The following is a 17,468-nucleotide window of genomic DNA, read 5'->3' as shown; positions in this document are numbered from 1 at the left end:
GAGCTCCTAATAGGACTCTTTTACAGAAAAGGTTTTTGTAATAGATTTAATCATACTTTAGAGTGTGAAAACCTGACCTATTTTCTTGTTTATTTGTTGGTGTTTTACTGTATAATGGAAAGTACTTACAAGACAATTGGAAAATTAAAAATGACATGGTTTTTGAATAGCAAGATTAATTATAAACTTCTTTTATTGTAGATCTACATACATATTGTGCCTGTATGTTTCTGCTTGTTGCTACCATATGGATTTTAGGATACTAGATATTGTAAACATCTGTTACAAAACTTTGAATTGAGCAGTTAGCATAGTATTTAAAATCCCCCATTAATTAAAACTGCAGTTGGAGTTTTTCTTTGATGGAACTAGCTGGAAGCATTTTACTATCTCGTGGTGGTGTACTTTGATAATCTCATAGATGTGTCTATGTGGTTATTAGTAAGAGCATTCATCAAGTTTAATTTTCCACATGTATTCTTTAGAATACATTCACTTTAAAACAGTTGATTTTGTATCAGAAATATTATTTGTTGTTACCACAAACAGGATCAGAGTAAGAAGTTTCGGTTGCATTCATGAAAGAGAAAATCATGATTTATAGCACATGGTAAGGCCAGAGAGGCAGTTCCATTCGGCTAAGATGAGTTAGAAATAGATTTACCTTTCTGTAAATACATAGTCATCCTACAGAGGTAAACAGCATGTGTTAAATTTCGGAATGTCCGATTCCAGTTTAATAATTGTATCATGGTGAGTGAAACAGGTTCATCAGAAAATGATCTGTTTGAATGTCTTGAAATAAACCTGAGAATACCTGCTTTTCTGGACATTATTTTTGTAATTCTAGTGTTCAAAAAACAATTTTTACATGAATTATACATTATTTATTCCTCTGAACAGAAAATCACACAATTCATAAAACAATACATTTGTAGAAATACTACAACAAGGGGAATATATTAATCGCAAGACTTTTTCTGAAAAAAGAGACATTTAGAATGTTGTTGCATCAAGATGTAAGAAATGAAAGTTAGCTTCCATCTCTCAAACAGCTGTGAGCCATTTCAGAATAGAACATAGCTACAGAGATGTATATATTATAATGCATTCCCTGAGACACCTGCACAACACCTGATTCCTGTCAGACACAACTGCAGAGCAAGAAGGTAGTCATTTCACCACTAAGCAACAAATAGTCTTAATCATCATCATCCATGTCAATCAACTCGCCCTGCAGTCTGCCTTTGTAGCGACAACAGAGTCTGATACAGAAGACACGCACTGCTAATCGAAACTGTGGGCTCAGAGCGACGAGGATCACTATTTTCCAGAAAGAGTTCAGAATACCTATCCACACAATTACAAAGTGTAGATATGGCACCTGATACCTGCTGTTTGTGAAGTACTCATAGAACTTGACTGTTGCATACGGTGTCCATGAAATCCAAAATGTCAGCACAAGCACGAAAGACATTATGTGACTTGGGTTAGACAAGTTTTCAGTCAGAGCAGATGCATATTCTTTATCATGTATTGGGACACCACTTCGCACCATTCTCATCATGGAAAATATGTAGTAGTATGTGTAGACAATTGTGATGAGACTGGGGCCTAGCACCAGTATGGCAACTGTTATAGAGTAGGCAGCCATATTTCCCCAGTCCAACATGCAGACAAAAGCATCACGGTCGAAATGTGGCTTATTGACTCCCAGCAGTGGAGGGCAACACAACATTGCAGCAGAGACCCATGTGAACACCATCCAACATTGACAGTGGGTACGCTTTTGCACTGTATCATACCGAAGCGGCCTTTGCACTGCCAGATACCGATCGACACTTATCCACATGAAGGTGAAGACATTAACACTCCAGAGCGTTACTTCAAGATACCCCATCAAGCGGCACACCAAATCTCCGTACATCCAGTTTTGTAGCCAGGCTGAATACACTGAGAGTGGAACTACGAATAAGCCACAGAGAAGGTCTGCTACTGCTAGAGACAGGAGATAGATGTTGATCATCTCTGATGGACCTGAAACAAATAAAAGAAGTCTGTAAAATGGTGTTGATACTTGATTTAATACAATTTTTAGTAAAGGTAGTATGTAATGTTCAATAGATACATTTTGTTTCATGTGTTAGTATTAACAAAATTTAGTTTCTCTTGTACTTAAAATTTACGTTACTGCCAATTTCAGAAACATATCACAACCTGCATCAATTTTTAACTTTTTGATGGAAGATATATTTCTTTCTTTTTTTATGGTCACAAGATGTCTAGAAGTATTGGTCACTACGTTATATTACGAGTTACCACTGCAATATTTGTGATAGTGGTTGAGATGAGGAAAGGAGGAATCACAGTGACACATTTCGAGCAAACTAAAGAACTATCTCATCCCGTTTGGAGAATTTGAAGGGGCAGGTTTCTGTTCAGTGAATGTATTCCACCCTATAAGTAAGTTCTTTTCATTAATGTATAAAAAGGAAAATTCAGTTAAGAAAATTATGAAATTGTGAGACAGAATGGTTTGCTTGCTTTAGGGGTTAAAATTTTTAGCATTCATCTGCAAGTAACTATTTAAAAAGTCTGTTTTGTAAACACAGAAAGATTTCATATTAATGCAGCAGATAGGGTACACAAATTTCCTTGGGGAATGGGGAAGAAGGGGAAGGCGTGGTGACAGGGCATCTGGCCACTCTCTACCAGTAAAATAGCCAAATTCAAAAATAATAAAAAAAAATGGTTCAAATGGCTCTGAGCACTATGGGACTGAACATCTGAGGTCATCAGTTCCCTAGAACTTAGAACTACTTAAACCTCACTAACCTAAGGACATCACACACACCCATGCCCGTGGCAGGATTCGAACCTGCGACCATAGCCAAAAATAACATGCTGACACTGTGAAGAAATGGGATGAGGCCAGGGAGGAGGAGTGTGATGGAGGACATGAATAGAAATCATCTATACCAAGGAATAAAACAAGCCAGTGGGCTTACAAATAGTGGGGCAGGTTATGCCATCTTTTGTGACTACATAATTAAGTCTTATTGAAATGGCTCTCAAAACTGAAAAGACGATGTGGACAGCAGAGGTATTACAGGGAAATCATAAGTTGCTGTGAATTAGGTAAGAAGCTATTTCCAGACCTAAATATTTTTGCAAAGCAAAGTGTAAGATTTGAAGTTGTTGACTGAAAGCTTACATTACAAACATCACCATTAATAGCTTTTCATGGCCAAGAATAATGTATTCTATGCAAATAAACAAAACAAAACAACAGCTACTGTAACGAATATAATTGATAACAGTCACCAAAGGGCAATGGCAGATCACACTCAGAGCACAAAATTTTTGATACTAGTAGATAAATCCCCTGACAACAGTTACGTGAAAACACGTTGCCCTGTCTGTTACTTAGACAATGACAAGGGCAGAGTTGTAGGTGTGTATGACACTGGCCCTTGAGTTGTTTAAAAAGGAGAAGCAGCACAGCATCTATTTGTGAAAACAGTCAATAAGTTTATAGAAAGCTAACATTTCATTGCCTATCGTAACTGCAAGAATGTGAGTTTGCTATAACATAATGATAGCCAGCAAGAATTCTATCATTAGTCCTGAACAGTAATAATTAGACACATGTGTCACTCCCCACGCCTTTGCTTTGAAATGTGGACTTCACAGAGAATGGACAAAAATGTCCTAACAACCTTGCTGAAACCAGTTGTGGATCGATGAGGGGTGAGGGATCCTGGAGGGTATGAAGCCCTCCTCCCCCTCCCCCCCCCCCCCCAAACAAAAAAGTTTTATTAAAACTGTTTTCATTTCTACCTGTTATTTTCAGATTTCTCAGCTAGTATTTGTAGAATGAAGTAGTGTGAAACCTAAATTTCATGAAAATGGCAATGAATTCTAGAGAATTACTAGCTGTGTTTTATGAAGGATATTTTTCACTTCCTTGTCCAGAAGGATGGACTTGCTGCCTGAGTGGTTGTAGAAAACATTCCAGCTACATAAAGGTGCATGACAGCAATAAATCCAACACAGTTCATGAGCTTACATGTAGAACTGCGAAACCACAAGAAATGGAATAAAGCTAGGCGGAAAGGGAAAGTCCATCACAAAGAAAATTCTAACAAAAATACTGACTACTGGAAAAATAAGTAGAAACAACTGAAATAAAAGTCAGTTCCTCATTTACGTTCACGGAGCCACAGTCTGCAGAAATATGTTTACAACCTTGGTAATAACTGCAATACTGACAGTGGTGAGTGAAAACTTTGATTTTGTATCGTGTACAGTATAATGTTGTCAAAATTCTGAAAGTTTGTTTCTATTATAGTTATTAAATTAGTTTCATGATTCATATGCTTCTCAAATTAGAGGAACGGTTCTCAAATGATGTATTTCTCTTAACAGCACTTTCTTGGGAGTGATGTTAAAATGATGTACTAAGCACTGATGTAAGTAAATTACCATATTGTTTTTATTGGTATACCAGCTAACACAGCAATTCTTCACAACTGCTAAATTTGTATGGGGATTGGGTATACACCCTAAATTCCTCCTCCTCCCCCCCCCCCCTTTTCTCTGCCTATCTCCTCAACTTCCCTCTCTTTCTCCATCTTCTGCTCCTTCCTTTCCTCTCTCTCTGCATCATCTCTTCCCCTCTCCCTCATTCCATCTCTTCTCCCAGCCCTTCTCTCCGCCTATGCCTGTCTTCCCCCTTCTGTGTCCATTTCTCTCTCTCCCTCACCGGCCGTCATATCGTCTCCCCTCTCTGAGTTTGAGCTTTGTTTATTTTTAGTGTGAACGAAATATTGATTAGGAATGGAAGTCGCTTAAATGCATGGGCACATGAAACTATACGGGATTAAAGAGACAGGCTTCCTTCAACTGCTACATCTGTGAGGATAGTAGCGTCAATGGCAGTATTTTGCTTAGTGTTAAGTCTGAATATATAGGATTACAAAGTTTCGAACGATGAGCATTCTAATCATAAACTGATGAGCCACAAATACACATTCCCTGTTTTCTGTAAAATCGAAGGCAAGGAAGAAAACAAAACATTGTACATTGTTGCGTGTACATTTTTTTTATTGAAATATTCAATTGGAAAGAATACACCGTGGGAAGCAATTTGTCTAATGGCTTACATGCCTTCCTATCGTAGTTGGAACTGACGGGGAGAAAGAAAACAAAACCGAACATTTTCACAGGACACCACAGCATTTTCTTCCTCACAGCCATTTTCAACAGAAACTTTTGCATAACTGTCTGAAGAAAGGTATATATTTGTATGTTTAATTTTGTATTATGTCAAAATTTGAAATATTTGATAATAAAGTTTCCGCTTTATGCAGGGTGGGTCAAATAAAAGTGACCCGGACGAATCAACGAGCATTTGTGGCAGCATTAAAGGAGGAGGAAAAGACATACAGCTACCCTTTCCACACGAGAAGTTGACGATTGGCGCACTTGCTGTCAGGTACGGCCGTGTCAATGGATTATGGCATAGAGTAAATATCTCTGGAACGAGCATTGCGTTCTGCGCACTTTGTCAACATTAAACCAGGATTGTCACGTGTTTTCGGGAATTAGCTGTGTGTGTGTGTGTGTGTGTGTGTGTGTGTGTGTGTGTGTGTGCTTTCTGAAGCGTTTGAAGTTTATAATTTGAAGTTTATAATATCAAGAGTTTTTGCTGTGTTTCACCGTTTGTTGATATTGTAATAGCGATGGTGAATTACTGTTGTTGCTACGGATGCAAAGAAAAATATACGTAGGAGGGATAGTAACATTTCATGGATACATACCATGTAGCTCTAATTATAGTTATAATATTAGTAAGAGACACTGTATATGTTTAAGAATTTCGAGACGCATTATAATTAAGGCTTGATTCTGTAGACCTATTTTTCTATGATTTTATGACTATATAATAGATATTACGGCTCGTACAAAAGCTTACAAACTATCGCTTCCTCTCGTAAATTTGCTAGTGGAACAGGAAGGAAGTTGTTTCAGCAAATACTATCCTCCATGCATTTATCAGTGACTTATCGATTATGTATATAGATTACTCGGTCTACTATTTATTTAATAAACTGGGAGCAAGTACGTAAAATGCGTTAAATAAATACTTCAAGGTGTCACCAGTAAGAAAAATTGTGCTTTAGGTAGCAAAAACGAGAAAATAAATACGCAGAAATAACAGAAAAAAGGACGAATTAGCAGGGATATAATCGCTAATGTGTGGCAAATTCCGTGTTTTTCGGACATTTGCAAAAGTAATAACGTACTGTCAAGTCGTTTTGCAAGACTATCACTGCAAAAATGTACTATGTAATACTATAAAGTGCCGTATCATACCGAAAGCTACCAAAAATCGAGTGCATCTGAACTGTGACACCTATGGCAAAGAAGAAGGGTGTAATATCACTTGTCCTTAAAAGTTACGTAGCTGGTTTATTCCCGGTATCAAATGGATACTGTTAAAATGTCTGTGCAATATATATAAATAATCCACGACACTTACGAAAAGAATCCGCCTGTACTAGGGATGTAATGACATTCTAAATATACAGGGCTCTATACGGACAAACACACGACGTCCCGAAAACACGTGACCAGGCCGGCAATGTATGTTGACAACACAAAATCTGTTCTGCGCATGTGAATGCTCACTCCAGAGATATTTACTCTATGGATTATGGCTGCGGTGAGGAGAGGAGCGGTAAGGGGAAGGCAATGACGGCTGCTTGCAGCATTAATAGCACCACTACCCATGTTTTGTGCATAATATGAACTCGGAGGCAGCACTCAACGGAAATATTGCCAGCTTAAGCAACACTTTCGTCAGACAGGAAATCATGTAATTTGTTGACATATTCATGCTTGAGAGTTTTACCTATAATTTATGTACTATTTACTTATTGAAAACAATGAAAATGAAAGTAAATGAATGTAGAACTTACGACGCTATGAAATGGAAGTCAGTAACTAAATTTTGGAACCTTTTTGCACACTGCATTTATTAAATGCAGTACAGCAGTAATGTGTAAAAAGTGTAAGCCTAAGTAATTGCACCCAAAAGAACTGTCAAAATGATGTTCATTAAAGATCTATGTCATTTGTGTTTGATTCAAGATGATGGTGATGGTCATCGTCATCGCATGAGGGCGTGGTACTGAGGATAACGTCATCGACGGTCATTTCTGTTATCCAATCTCGTCTCCAGTACCCTTGGTCCAGCTACTGAAAATTCCCGCAATAAGCTCGCCAGTCCTGTGGAGTAACTAAAAGGAAAGCGGCACTAACAATATTCTGCAATCTTGCCTTCGACAACCTATGCCAATTCTATCTGATTTAGATCGCAGTTTTAGGGCGGTAAACGCACAACTTTGTGGCCTGTGCTCTCAGCGATTTCCTCCACGATGTACACTTTTACGACTGGTTTGTTTTCCTTTATTGTAGATGACAGTTCAGCCTTCCTCATTGAGTTGTTGCATTTCATCTGCCCATCTTACAACCACTCTAACATCGTAATCCTGAAATCATATTTATTAGGCATTGCGTCGAACTCCCTGTTTTGGTAGGAGCATTATCCACACTATCACAGAATTGTGTGGAGTTAACCCATTAACGACCAAGCATAAAAAAAAATATTTTTTTTTGAAAATAATGTTTATTTCATCTAATTGTGCACTAATATAGACACAAATATACAAAAAAGAAATATACAGGTCCTAATTAAAGTACAGCAAAATGTTTCGTTTACGCAACTGTGGGACTATAAGGAGTCTTATTTCGCTCTCTTATGAAATGTTTGAAAACAGTTTGAATTAAGATGCACATTACAGCTATTGCGTTTGTAAATTATTATACTTTTACATAACCTACGTTTTCTTCTTGCTTTGTTTTCCTCTATTATTATGTTGCCTACATCATCACAGGGTATTTCTTTCGGAAGAGAGAATTTAGACGGACGTCCGTAATTACATTTTTCTGTGTCCTGTGGGCTTGCAGTTTCTCTGTTTTCTTCATTCTCGACTGCAGTATCTTCTGATTTCATTAGGGTCATGCATAAGAATGATCGAAATTCAAGATGACGTATTTTATTCATTTGCAAGATTGTATATTTTCTATGAATTCACAGTTACACTGTCTATCGAGTTAGTAAAGAGAGGCCTCCACCATTTCTTGCCTCTTATTAGAATTCTGTAATTGGCAATAGCATTATCGTGTAAATTAATACCACCCACACGTTGATTGTACTGAGCTATTACCCTGGGTTGGAGCAGAGTAATACTTTTCTTTTCGACTGTACCTTTTTGCATTCGCTAAAGGCTGAATGGTGCCGCTGTTGGTAACTACTGTCACAGTGGGATTGTCATTCCACTTTACCATCATGACTTAAGCTTTGTTGTCAAACACAAAGTCAAACACACCCTTGCCTTTTTTCTTTATGTCTGAGGTGGATTCCGAAGGGCACTTTGCAGTGCGGTTCTCCCGAATAGCGCCAGTGGCAAACAATCCCTTTTGTTTTAAAAAACAAGATAAAGAATAAGAGGAAAAGAAATTATCAAAATATATACAATGACGAGACTGGTCTTCAACAACTGAAAGCAAATTCAAAACCATTTGTTCACCCATATTTTAAGAAAATTCAGATGTTTCACATCCTGCCATCTTCCCACCATAAGAAAAGAATTTGTACAAGTAGCCATTTGAACTGCATAAACACCACAATTTGAAGCCAAATCTGACATATTTTCCTGTGATGAACATCTTTCAGGAACGTCTCCCAAAATAAGGGACCACGTCCTCGTCAATAGACAAATTATATGAAAAAATTCCAAATTGAAAATATTTTTCTTTGATTATATCAAATATTGGTCTCATTTTAGAAAACTTGACATTTTTATCCAGTGTGTCATTATCACACAAGTGGATGTTTTATTTGATTGACAAGAATTTATTACGACTCATGCAACAATTGGTAATCGTTTGTCTTCATGTTTCGACCAGTACGGTTTCATTGCAGGCAATGTGTGATATCCTGAAAGAATCATTATTCCTATAAATTTCTTCAGGAATGGAACAGTTATTTGAAATGAATGGCGATTATTATCTTGTGCATATTTATTTGCGTATTCAATAATTTTTGGAAACACTTCTGAGTCAAAGTAAAGTGAAAAAATTTCATAAGGCGATAGATTCTCTACTCTATTATTTATGTCTTCTGTCTTGGTGATCTCCTCCGTTATTGGCGAAGAAGTTTAAGTTGGTTGAATTTCTTCCAGTTCGGAACATCTTCATTTCTTTTCGTTACATTCACACCAATTCGTTTTCTTTTCTTAACAGGTGCGCAGGATTCTGACACTACAGTTGAATTCACTTTGTCTTGCTCACTGTGTGCATGTATTTCAAACGCGCGAGCGTTATCAGTTGCGTCCTCTTCTTCAACAAGAAGATCTGTCCGGAACCGCGCGACTGCTACGGTCGCAGGTTCGAATCCTGCCTCGGGCATGGATGTGTGTGATGTCCTTAGGTTAGTTAGGTTTAAGTAGTTCTAAGTTCTAGGGGACTGATGACCACAGCTGTTAAGTCCCATAGTGCTCAGAGCCATTTGAACCATTTTTTTTTCAACAAGAAGATCTTTATCAATTTCTTGTTCATCTGTGATCTGATCAATATCTAGTGGAATGTACGTGCAATTGATGCTGTCTGCAACCTCAACTTCTTCATCTTCATTCAATATGGCCCTAAGTTCCGCAGTATGTAGGGGTTTCGTGTCATAATCAGACATTCCTAAACAAGCAGAAATCCCTGTATTTACTGTCGGCATTCATTCACAGCAGAACTGTGGTAAATTATGATTCAATTCGTAATACGCAAAAGTAAATAAAATGTAAAAGATCAGTAAAACTGACGTACTGGTAGCGAATATTAGATCAGAGTTATTGTTCCACCTCTAAACACACTGAAACTGCAACCAAACTGAAAGAATATTTTTTAAACAAGGGCTAACATTAATAAACTGTTCGGTCAACAATGGACTACTGATTTATTATTATGGTAGAACGAAGCAGCCGTGTTTCACAAATATACTCGGAGGTCCCAGAGTTGCGTAAACGCAACATTATTGTAAACAGCAAAAACAAAAAAAAAAAAAGATCGAATTCTAACTGACGTCTCTAAACAGTAATGTAGTATGATAACAGAAGTTTGAAAGAAGTTCACTGTATAAAATTCGTTTAAAAATCATGACGTGCTAATTAGGAAAGAAAGTGAAAACTTTCGCAATGAAATACGCAAATTTATCAGGAAGTTTGAAAATTCACGGTGGTCCACATTACGGTCAGTGATCTAATAAAATGCCTAAATTAGTTTTCTTCAGATGTTCTCTTAACCCCTTACCGCATAACGTGCCAGATATGGCACATACCACTTTTCTCTTTGTCAATCTCATATCTGAGAATATATTTCCAAACTGCACGTTGGGACAGATATGGCACACAGTCAAGAGCAGCTGTGCAAGTAGTGTATGCCATCTGTTGGGAGAGTAAGGAATTACGTGTTATGAATCTATGCTTTGTGTTGCTAGCTGTTTACATCCAAGTTTGGTCACACAAACAGTTGCAATCAGGTACAGTAAACGATTGATTTCAGTGTTTATATTATTTGCAGAGGAAAATGGACATCTGTGGACAGTTCTAAAGAGGTAAGTTTATATATTTGTTCATTAGAATACATATAATACTGAAAAATAGGTCTGTGACGGATATGGCACAACATGCAGTCCGGTCCAATCAAGTACGTGGTTGCATTTTACCTAAGGAGGCAGCAATGAAGAAGAATGGTCAAGGCAGCATGGAGGAAAAGATAGCAACAGTAGATGGTGTGCAACTGTCAGTAGTCTCCTGGTTTGATAATAAGTAGTCACCACTTTGTCAACTTACGTTGGATGCAAACCAGAAGGCGAGATCAAGAGGCTTTTCAGGGAGGAAAAAGAATACAAAATGGTACCTTGTCCACACTCTACAATGACTACATGGGGGGTGTCGACCTATTAGATTCTATGCTAGGATATTATAGAATTCAAATCAGATCAAAGAAATGGTACTTGAAGATATTCTTTCATCTAGTTGACTTGGCTTGTGTGAACAGCTGGCTGTTATGGAGAAGAAGAAATACGGACTACATGCCCCTTGTTGATTTCAAGGTTGCAGTTGCAGAGGCCCTCTGTAAAACTGGGAAATCCTTATCCAAGAATCGTGGTAGGCCAAGCAATGAAATACAAAAACAGCTTGACTGCAAGAAGAAGAGAGGCCCTACAGCAGATCTTCCACAGCGTCAGGTGCGACTGGATTGGATACATCACATGCCTATCTGGCTGGAAAACAGTGGTCGTTGCAAGTATCCAGAATGCAAGGGAAAATCCTATATAGCGTGTATGAAGTGCAGTACAACATTGTGCTTGAATAAGGAGAGAAATTGCTTCATCAAGTTTCATAATGAATAGACAAAAATGGAAACAGAATGTGTGTTATTGTCCCAAAATATGTGTATTGTAATGAATAGAAAGTGTAATTGTTTTACATAAATGCAGTTCTGCTAGTTCATGTACGTAACTTATTGTGTATTTTCCACATTGTGCATCATCAATCCCAAAACTGGTATCACATGGTATTAGTCGTTACTGCATGCTGTCCCATATATGGCACAAACCCTTAATTCTAAAATAACCGCCCGTACATAAGATTTAGAATTTTTTAAGCATTTTTTATGAAATCAGAACATCGAACATAACATGTAACATTTTTTTCAGAAAAATAAAAAAAATCATGCAGTAAGGGGTTAATGTTGTAATAAGAAAATTCGAAATTTGTGCAACTCATTTTATATAAAGAAAATTACGAATTAAATGTTGCGTTAGCGCAACTTTGGGCCTTAATGGGTTAACGAACCGCCATATCTACAGTCCACCTCCCCCCTCCTTTCAGTCAACGTCCCATAGTTTCGTCAACTTCAAGAACTTCGCAGGTTGCTTGAAACTTCATGACAGATTAAAACTTTGTGCCAGATCGAGTTCCCAGGTTCGAGTCTTGGTCCGGCACACAGTTCTAATTTGTCAGAATGTTTGAGATCAAGGCACACTCCGCTGCAGAGTTAAAATTCGTTCTAGTTTCTTGCATCTTGCTGCGAGTACCTGCTCATTTTGTCTTTTCGGAAGTTCTCCTCGTGTGTGTTTAGTACCGGTGTGAAAATATCACTGTGAAAAGGAGAACGATACAAAGACTGATGGGCCGAAACAAAAGTACCGTTGGAACCCCGAAAAACAAATAATTGCCACCATCAACCAAGGAACTGTGAAATGTGTTTACCACTCAATTTGTTTGACCAGAATGGAAAATAGAGTGGCAGTACAAGCGTCTTTAAATTTTAGCTGCTTTTGCAATGTTACCATTGAAAGCAGTAAATACTGCCTGCAAAAATCGATGAGTAATTAAAACGCAGTCTCTTGGTGAGATATCGCGAAGCATTTTTGTTTCCTGTTACCGAATATTTGATAATACAATAAACAGAGAGAGATGTTCGAAATTTGCGTACACACTCTCAAAATTTTTAAACACGTGAAGTCCTTTGATTTTAGTTAATTGAATTATGTTTTTTGTAGCATAAATATGTACTCCTTTAATATTTTTTCTATTTTTGTGTTTTGTCACGATTTTTACTCATGCAACCAAACTGAAACATCCAACAACAGTGGCGACTGCTTTGGTTTTTAAGAATAACTGCACTTTTACAACAAGTACTTGCGGCGAGTTCCTGAAATAAATTTGCCCCAGTGGCTTGAAGCAGTAAACATGGGTAAGTTTTTGTTCTACTGTAAACACATCCGTAAGTGCTTATAAAAGTTGCTTGCTAGTGGGCGCAAACCTTTTGTAATACTTCACGTCTAGTGGCAGCTTGACGTTGGCAGCGCTCGGAGACAAATGAATATCTTTCAAGCAGCGCTGATTTTTTGCGCTTCTGGCTTCGGGTTATCGTGGCCGAACAGTACTTCCAACAGGATGGAGCACACTGCCTTACGAATCTTGGAGCAAATTTATGCGACAATCTTCACAAAGTTGTTGGCAGAAGTCGTGGCCCTAGCTGGTGACGCTGGTCACCTTATCCGTCAATGTGCCATTACTCTATGTGGGTAGCCCTCAAGTATAAAGTGTATCGCAACTATCCTCATAGTTTTCAACAACTGCAGCAGAACATTTCGGATGAGACTGCAGCAGTCCAGTTTCGGTCCGCCTTCAGCAACTTGCTGCCCAAAGCCCAAAAGTGCCATCTGCTATAGTCAAGTCAGTATTGTATTTCCTTTCCTCTGCTGTGTTTCTTTGTACACTGGAACTCTGTTCTCTGGGCCACTTTTATTTGCCCCGCCCTGTATATTATATATGAATTTTTATATTATATATCATATACATTAAAATATGTAGCCTATATCATCTGAAAGTTCATTACTGCATCGTGTAAAATTTGAAGTACATCAGTCAACAGCTTTTCGAAATTTTTGCTAATAACATTGAGCCCTTCATACTATGCATACTTATATACCGTATGTATATAAAAACAATAGCCCAACTCTGTCCAAACGTTAGTGGAGTATCGTTTAAAAATTTGAAAAAAATGCTTAAGAACTTGTTGAGTTTTTTTCTAACAATGTGTCCCATGTATATATTATTTTCAAACTTATATATCATGTTTATCAAAAAGTATGTAGCCAAAGTCCATCCGAATGTTTATTAGAGTATTTGAAGTAAATCGGTGAAGAACTTGAGATTTTTTTCTTACGACGTTTCCTATATAAACATTTGTACGGAATTGGTCTACATAATTTTTGATATTATAAGGGTGTCTCACCAAACTCTGCCACCTCAAATATCTCTGGAACAACAATAGATATTCAAAAACGGTTCTCACCAGCATGAACGTACGGCAGGGGCTTAGGAAACCAAATACTATGCGAAATTTTAAAACGTAAACAAATACTATTTTCAACACAAACTTGTATATTTTTAAATGGACACTCTATTATTTCGTATGCAATCAATAGCAAGAAAAATCATAAAAAATGGCGTTGGTTGCATGTCAATAAGTCAATTACATCCCGAGAAATTGCGAAGCGAAGTTGACGCTTGAAATAAATGAAGCGCACAGCTAGCGCACGTCCTGAGACTGAAGTGTGCACCTCACGCTGCCGGTCATCGTGATGTGATTGACTTACTACGTCAGTGGAGTGTTAATGTATGGTGTGGTATTGTATGACAACACATCATTGGCCCATATTTCATTGATGGCACTCCTAAAGGGGGATAGTGCTGTGCCTTACTTGAACCGGTCCACCTCTTATAATGTGTCAAATAATGCGGTATCAGAATGATGGATGTCCTGTGCATAATGTTTATTGTTGCAAAAGGTACAATTAGTAGTAACACACTTGGTTTCACGTTTCTAAACCTCACAAGTTCTGAAATATGTGGCTTGTAAAGGATAGCAACGGCGTCACAGTTTCTGACGTAATGCATCGCATTTAATACTGTGCTCAGAGCAGGGGTTGCTAGCACTGGCGCTTGTATCCTGCCGTAAATATACCAATATCACCACGGCACGCTCCACCTTAATTGTACAACTGTCTCCTAATCTGGTCTGCTGAACTGCTCTCATACAGTAACGTAATTCACATATGGTGCCACATTATAAATTGTTTTCTTGTGGCTTGTTACATTTGCCGTCATCTAGTCGATATGTCGGCCTTCACTAACGAAGAAAAACTAGATATTATTTTTATTTATGGCGAATGTCACAGAAATGCAACCGCAGCTGTGACATTGTATGCTGAACGCTACCCAGATCGGCGGTGTCCGTCACGTTGAACCATTGGCAACATCTGCAAGACACTCACGGAAACAGGAAGCTGGGCTCCCACAAAACGTCGACGTACAACGCCAGCGACTGGCAATGAAAACGAAATTGCTGTTCTGGCTGCTGTAGCGCAAAATCCTCAGGTGGGTGTTCGAGAAATTGCACGAGGTGTAGGAATAAGCCACAATAGCGTGTGCAGAATCTTGGGTCGCCATCGGTTTCATCCGTTCCATATCTCACTGCACCAAGAATTGAACGGGAATGACTTTGGATCCCGCATTGCATTCTATCGTTTTGCACTTCAGCAGTTGCAAGGTAATCCAGTATTCCTAAGCAATACGTTGTTTACGGACGAGGCTTCATTTACAAATCATGGTAATGTGAATCTGCGGAACATGCACTACTGGTCCGTGCAAAATAGCCACTGGAATCGCCAAGTTGCTCATCAGCGACAGTGGAGTGTCAATGTTTGGTGTGGTATCATTACTAACTGTATCGTAGGTCCCCATTTTTACCGTGGAACATTGTGGACAGCGATATGCATCATTTCGTCAACACATACTAGCGCTCCTCATGGAGGATCTAGGATTGGAAATTCGTCGATCAATTTGGTTCCAACATGATGGATGTCCCGCACACAATGAAAAAGTTGCCAGAGATGTTCTAGATGCGACGTTTCCTAATAGGTAGATGGGGCGGGGAGGTACTGTGCAATGGCCAGCACGGTCCCCCGACTGACGCCATTAGACTTCTTTCTCTGGGGCATAGTGAGAGACAGAGTGTATCAAGAACCCCAGAGACAGTAGAGGATATGCAACATCGTATTACTGCGGCGTGTGCAGCAATATCTGTAGAAACTCTACAATCTGTGCAACACTCTCTCGTTACCCGTCTGCAAACGTGTATTGATGCAAACGGAGGGCACTTCGAGCATATGTTGACTTGACACAGTTTCAGTGGTCAGGATGTGGGCGTATTTTTTATGCTGGATGTAATGCACATCAATACAGTTTCTGTGGGCGACAGGGCACTAGTAAATGTGTTTAGCAAAGTGAATTCAAGTGTGTTATCTCTAATTGTAGTTCTAGTTGCCATTTCACTAGAATAAACATAAGTTTACAATTTGAAAAACGTAACTTTACGTTGGACGTGTTACTTGTTTATTTTTTTGTATTGTGCATACCTTCCAATTGTGTGAGCTCCTGACACAGGCAGCGTGAGGTGCACGCTTGAGTCTCGGGACGTGCTCTAGTTGTGCGTTTCATTTACTTCAAGCATCAACTTCGGTTCGCAATTTCTCGGGATGTAATTGACGTATTGCAATGTAACCAACGGCATTATTTTTGTGATTTTTCATGCTATTGATTGCATACGAAATAATGGAGGGCTCCATGAGGAGCGCTAGTATATGTTGAAAATAGTATTTGCTTACGTTTTAAAATTTCGCATAGTATTTGGTTTCCTAAGCCCCTGCCGTACGTTCATGCTGGTGAAAACCGTTTTTGAATATCTATTGTTGATCCAGAGATATTTGAGGTGGCAGAGTTAGGTGAGACGCCCTGTACACACACACACACACACACACACACACAAACACTATACCAGATATAAAGACTCATCGGTCCGAACGTTTATTAGAGTATTGTGTAAAAATTGGAAGTAAATCGGTCAAGAACTCTTCGAGATTTTTGGTAACAACGTTAAGTATCGACTTGTCTTCATAAAATACTACAGTTTTTAAATACATATTTACACACCACGATTGTTAAAAAATATGTGAAGTAACTCTGTCAAAACCTCATCAAGAGTTGTGCTTATAACATTGTCGCTTTATACACTTAATGTACTTGCATACCACGTATGTTAAATAAGAAATGTAGTCTATGTCATTTGAACGTTTATTAGACTATCGTGTAAAAATCTGAAGAAAGTTGGTGAATTACTCTGGGATATTTTTGGTAACAACGTAAAACAACGACTTCTCTTTATATGATAGTATAGAAGTATTTATTAAAATAATCAACAAGCAGTTGCACAAAATAAATTTTATTTCCTTAACCGGTTTCATTCACTTAGTGCCCTTCTTTTTCTCCGTAAAAGAGCTGCAGCGACACTAGCGGTCCAGTAATATCAACTGTAGTGTAAGACATATAGACGTTATAGAAACGTAGATTAAAACTTTTATAATTTTTAATCGTGTTGTTATTAAAATCCTATGCATCTGTGGCACGTTGTAAGTTGGGGAGGTAGGGCAGTAAATTATATTTTAGAGTGCTGTGAGACAGTAATAAACAACCTCTCTCGTGATTTTGTCCCTACGAACAGTAACGGAAAATGTTGTGCTCTGATAAAAAGTGTCAAGGGGAAGAGGAAGCGAAACTTGACTGGTTGAGAGTGTACCACATCTGATGTTATTTCTTTGATGACGTAATCGGGTCAAATTCATAAAGAATTTGGCAGTATGAGCTGAGTTATCAGTATGATATCGCACCCCTTCTGGCGTGGATACATACGCTGATCCCGTTGGGAAGGATATT

General features: G+C 38.3%; 1 protein-coding gene across 1 annotated transcript in view; it reads right to left on the bottom strand.

Annotated features, from left to right (window-relative positions):
• Positions 1-958: 958 nt before the first annotated feature.
• The window catches only part of LOC126260565 (G-protein coupled receptor 52-like), a 107,479-nt gene continuing 90,969 nt past the window's right edge, over positions 959-17,468 (bottom strand). Inside the window, exon 3 of the mRNA XM_049957899.1 lies at positions 959-2,037. Within this exon, the coding sequence (XP_049813856.1) occupies positions 1,202-2,037 (836 nt within the window). The 3' untranslated portion in view covers positions 959-1,201. The remainder of the gene's footprint in view (positions 2,038-17,468) is intronic.

The sequence above is a fragment of the Schistocerca nitens genome, chromosome 5 (assembly GCF_023898315.1).
Source record: "Schistocerca nitens isolate TAMUIC-IGC-003100 chromosome 5, iqSchNite1.1, whole genome shotgun sequence".
Taxonomy (NCBI): Eukaryota; Metazoa; Arthropoda; class Insecta; order Orthoptera; family Acrididae; genus Schistocerca; species Schistocerca nitens.
This window is presented reverse-complemented; position numbering and strand designations above follow the sequence as displayed.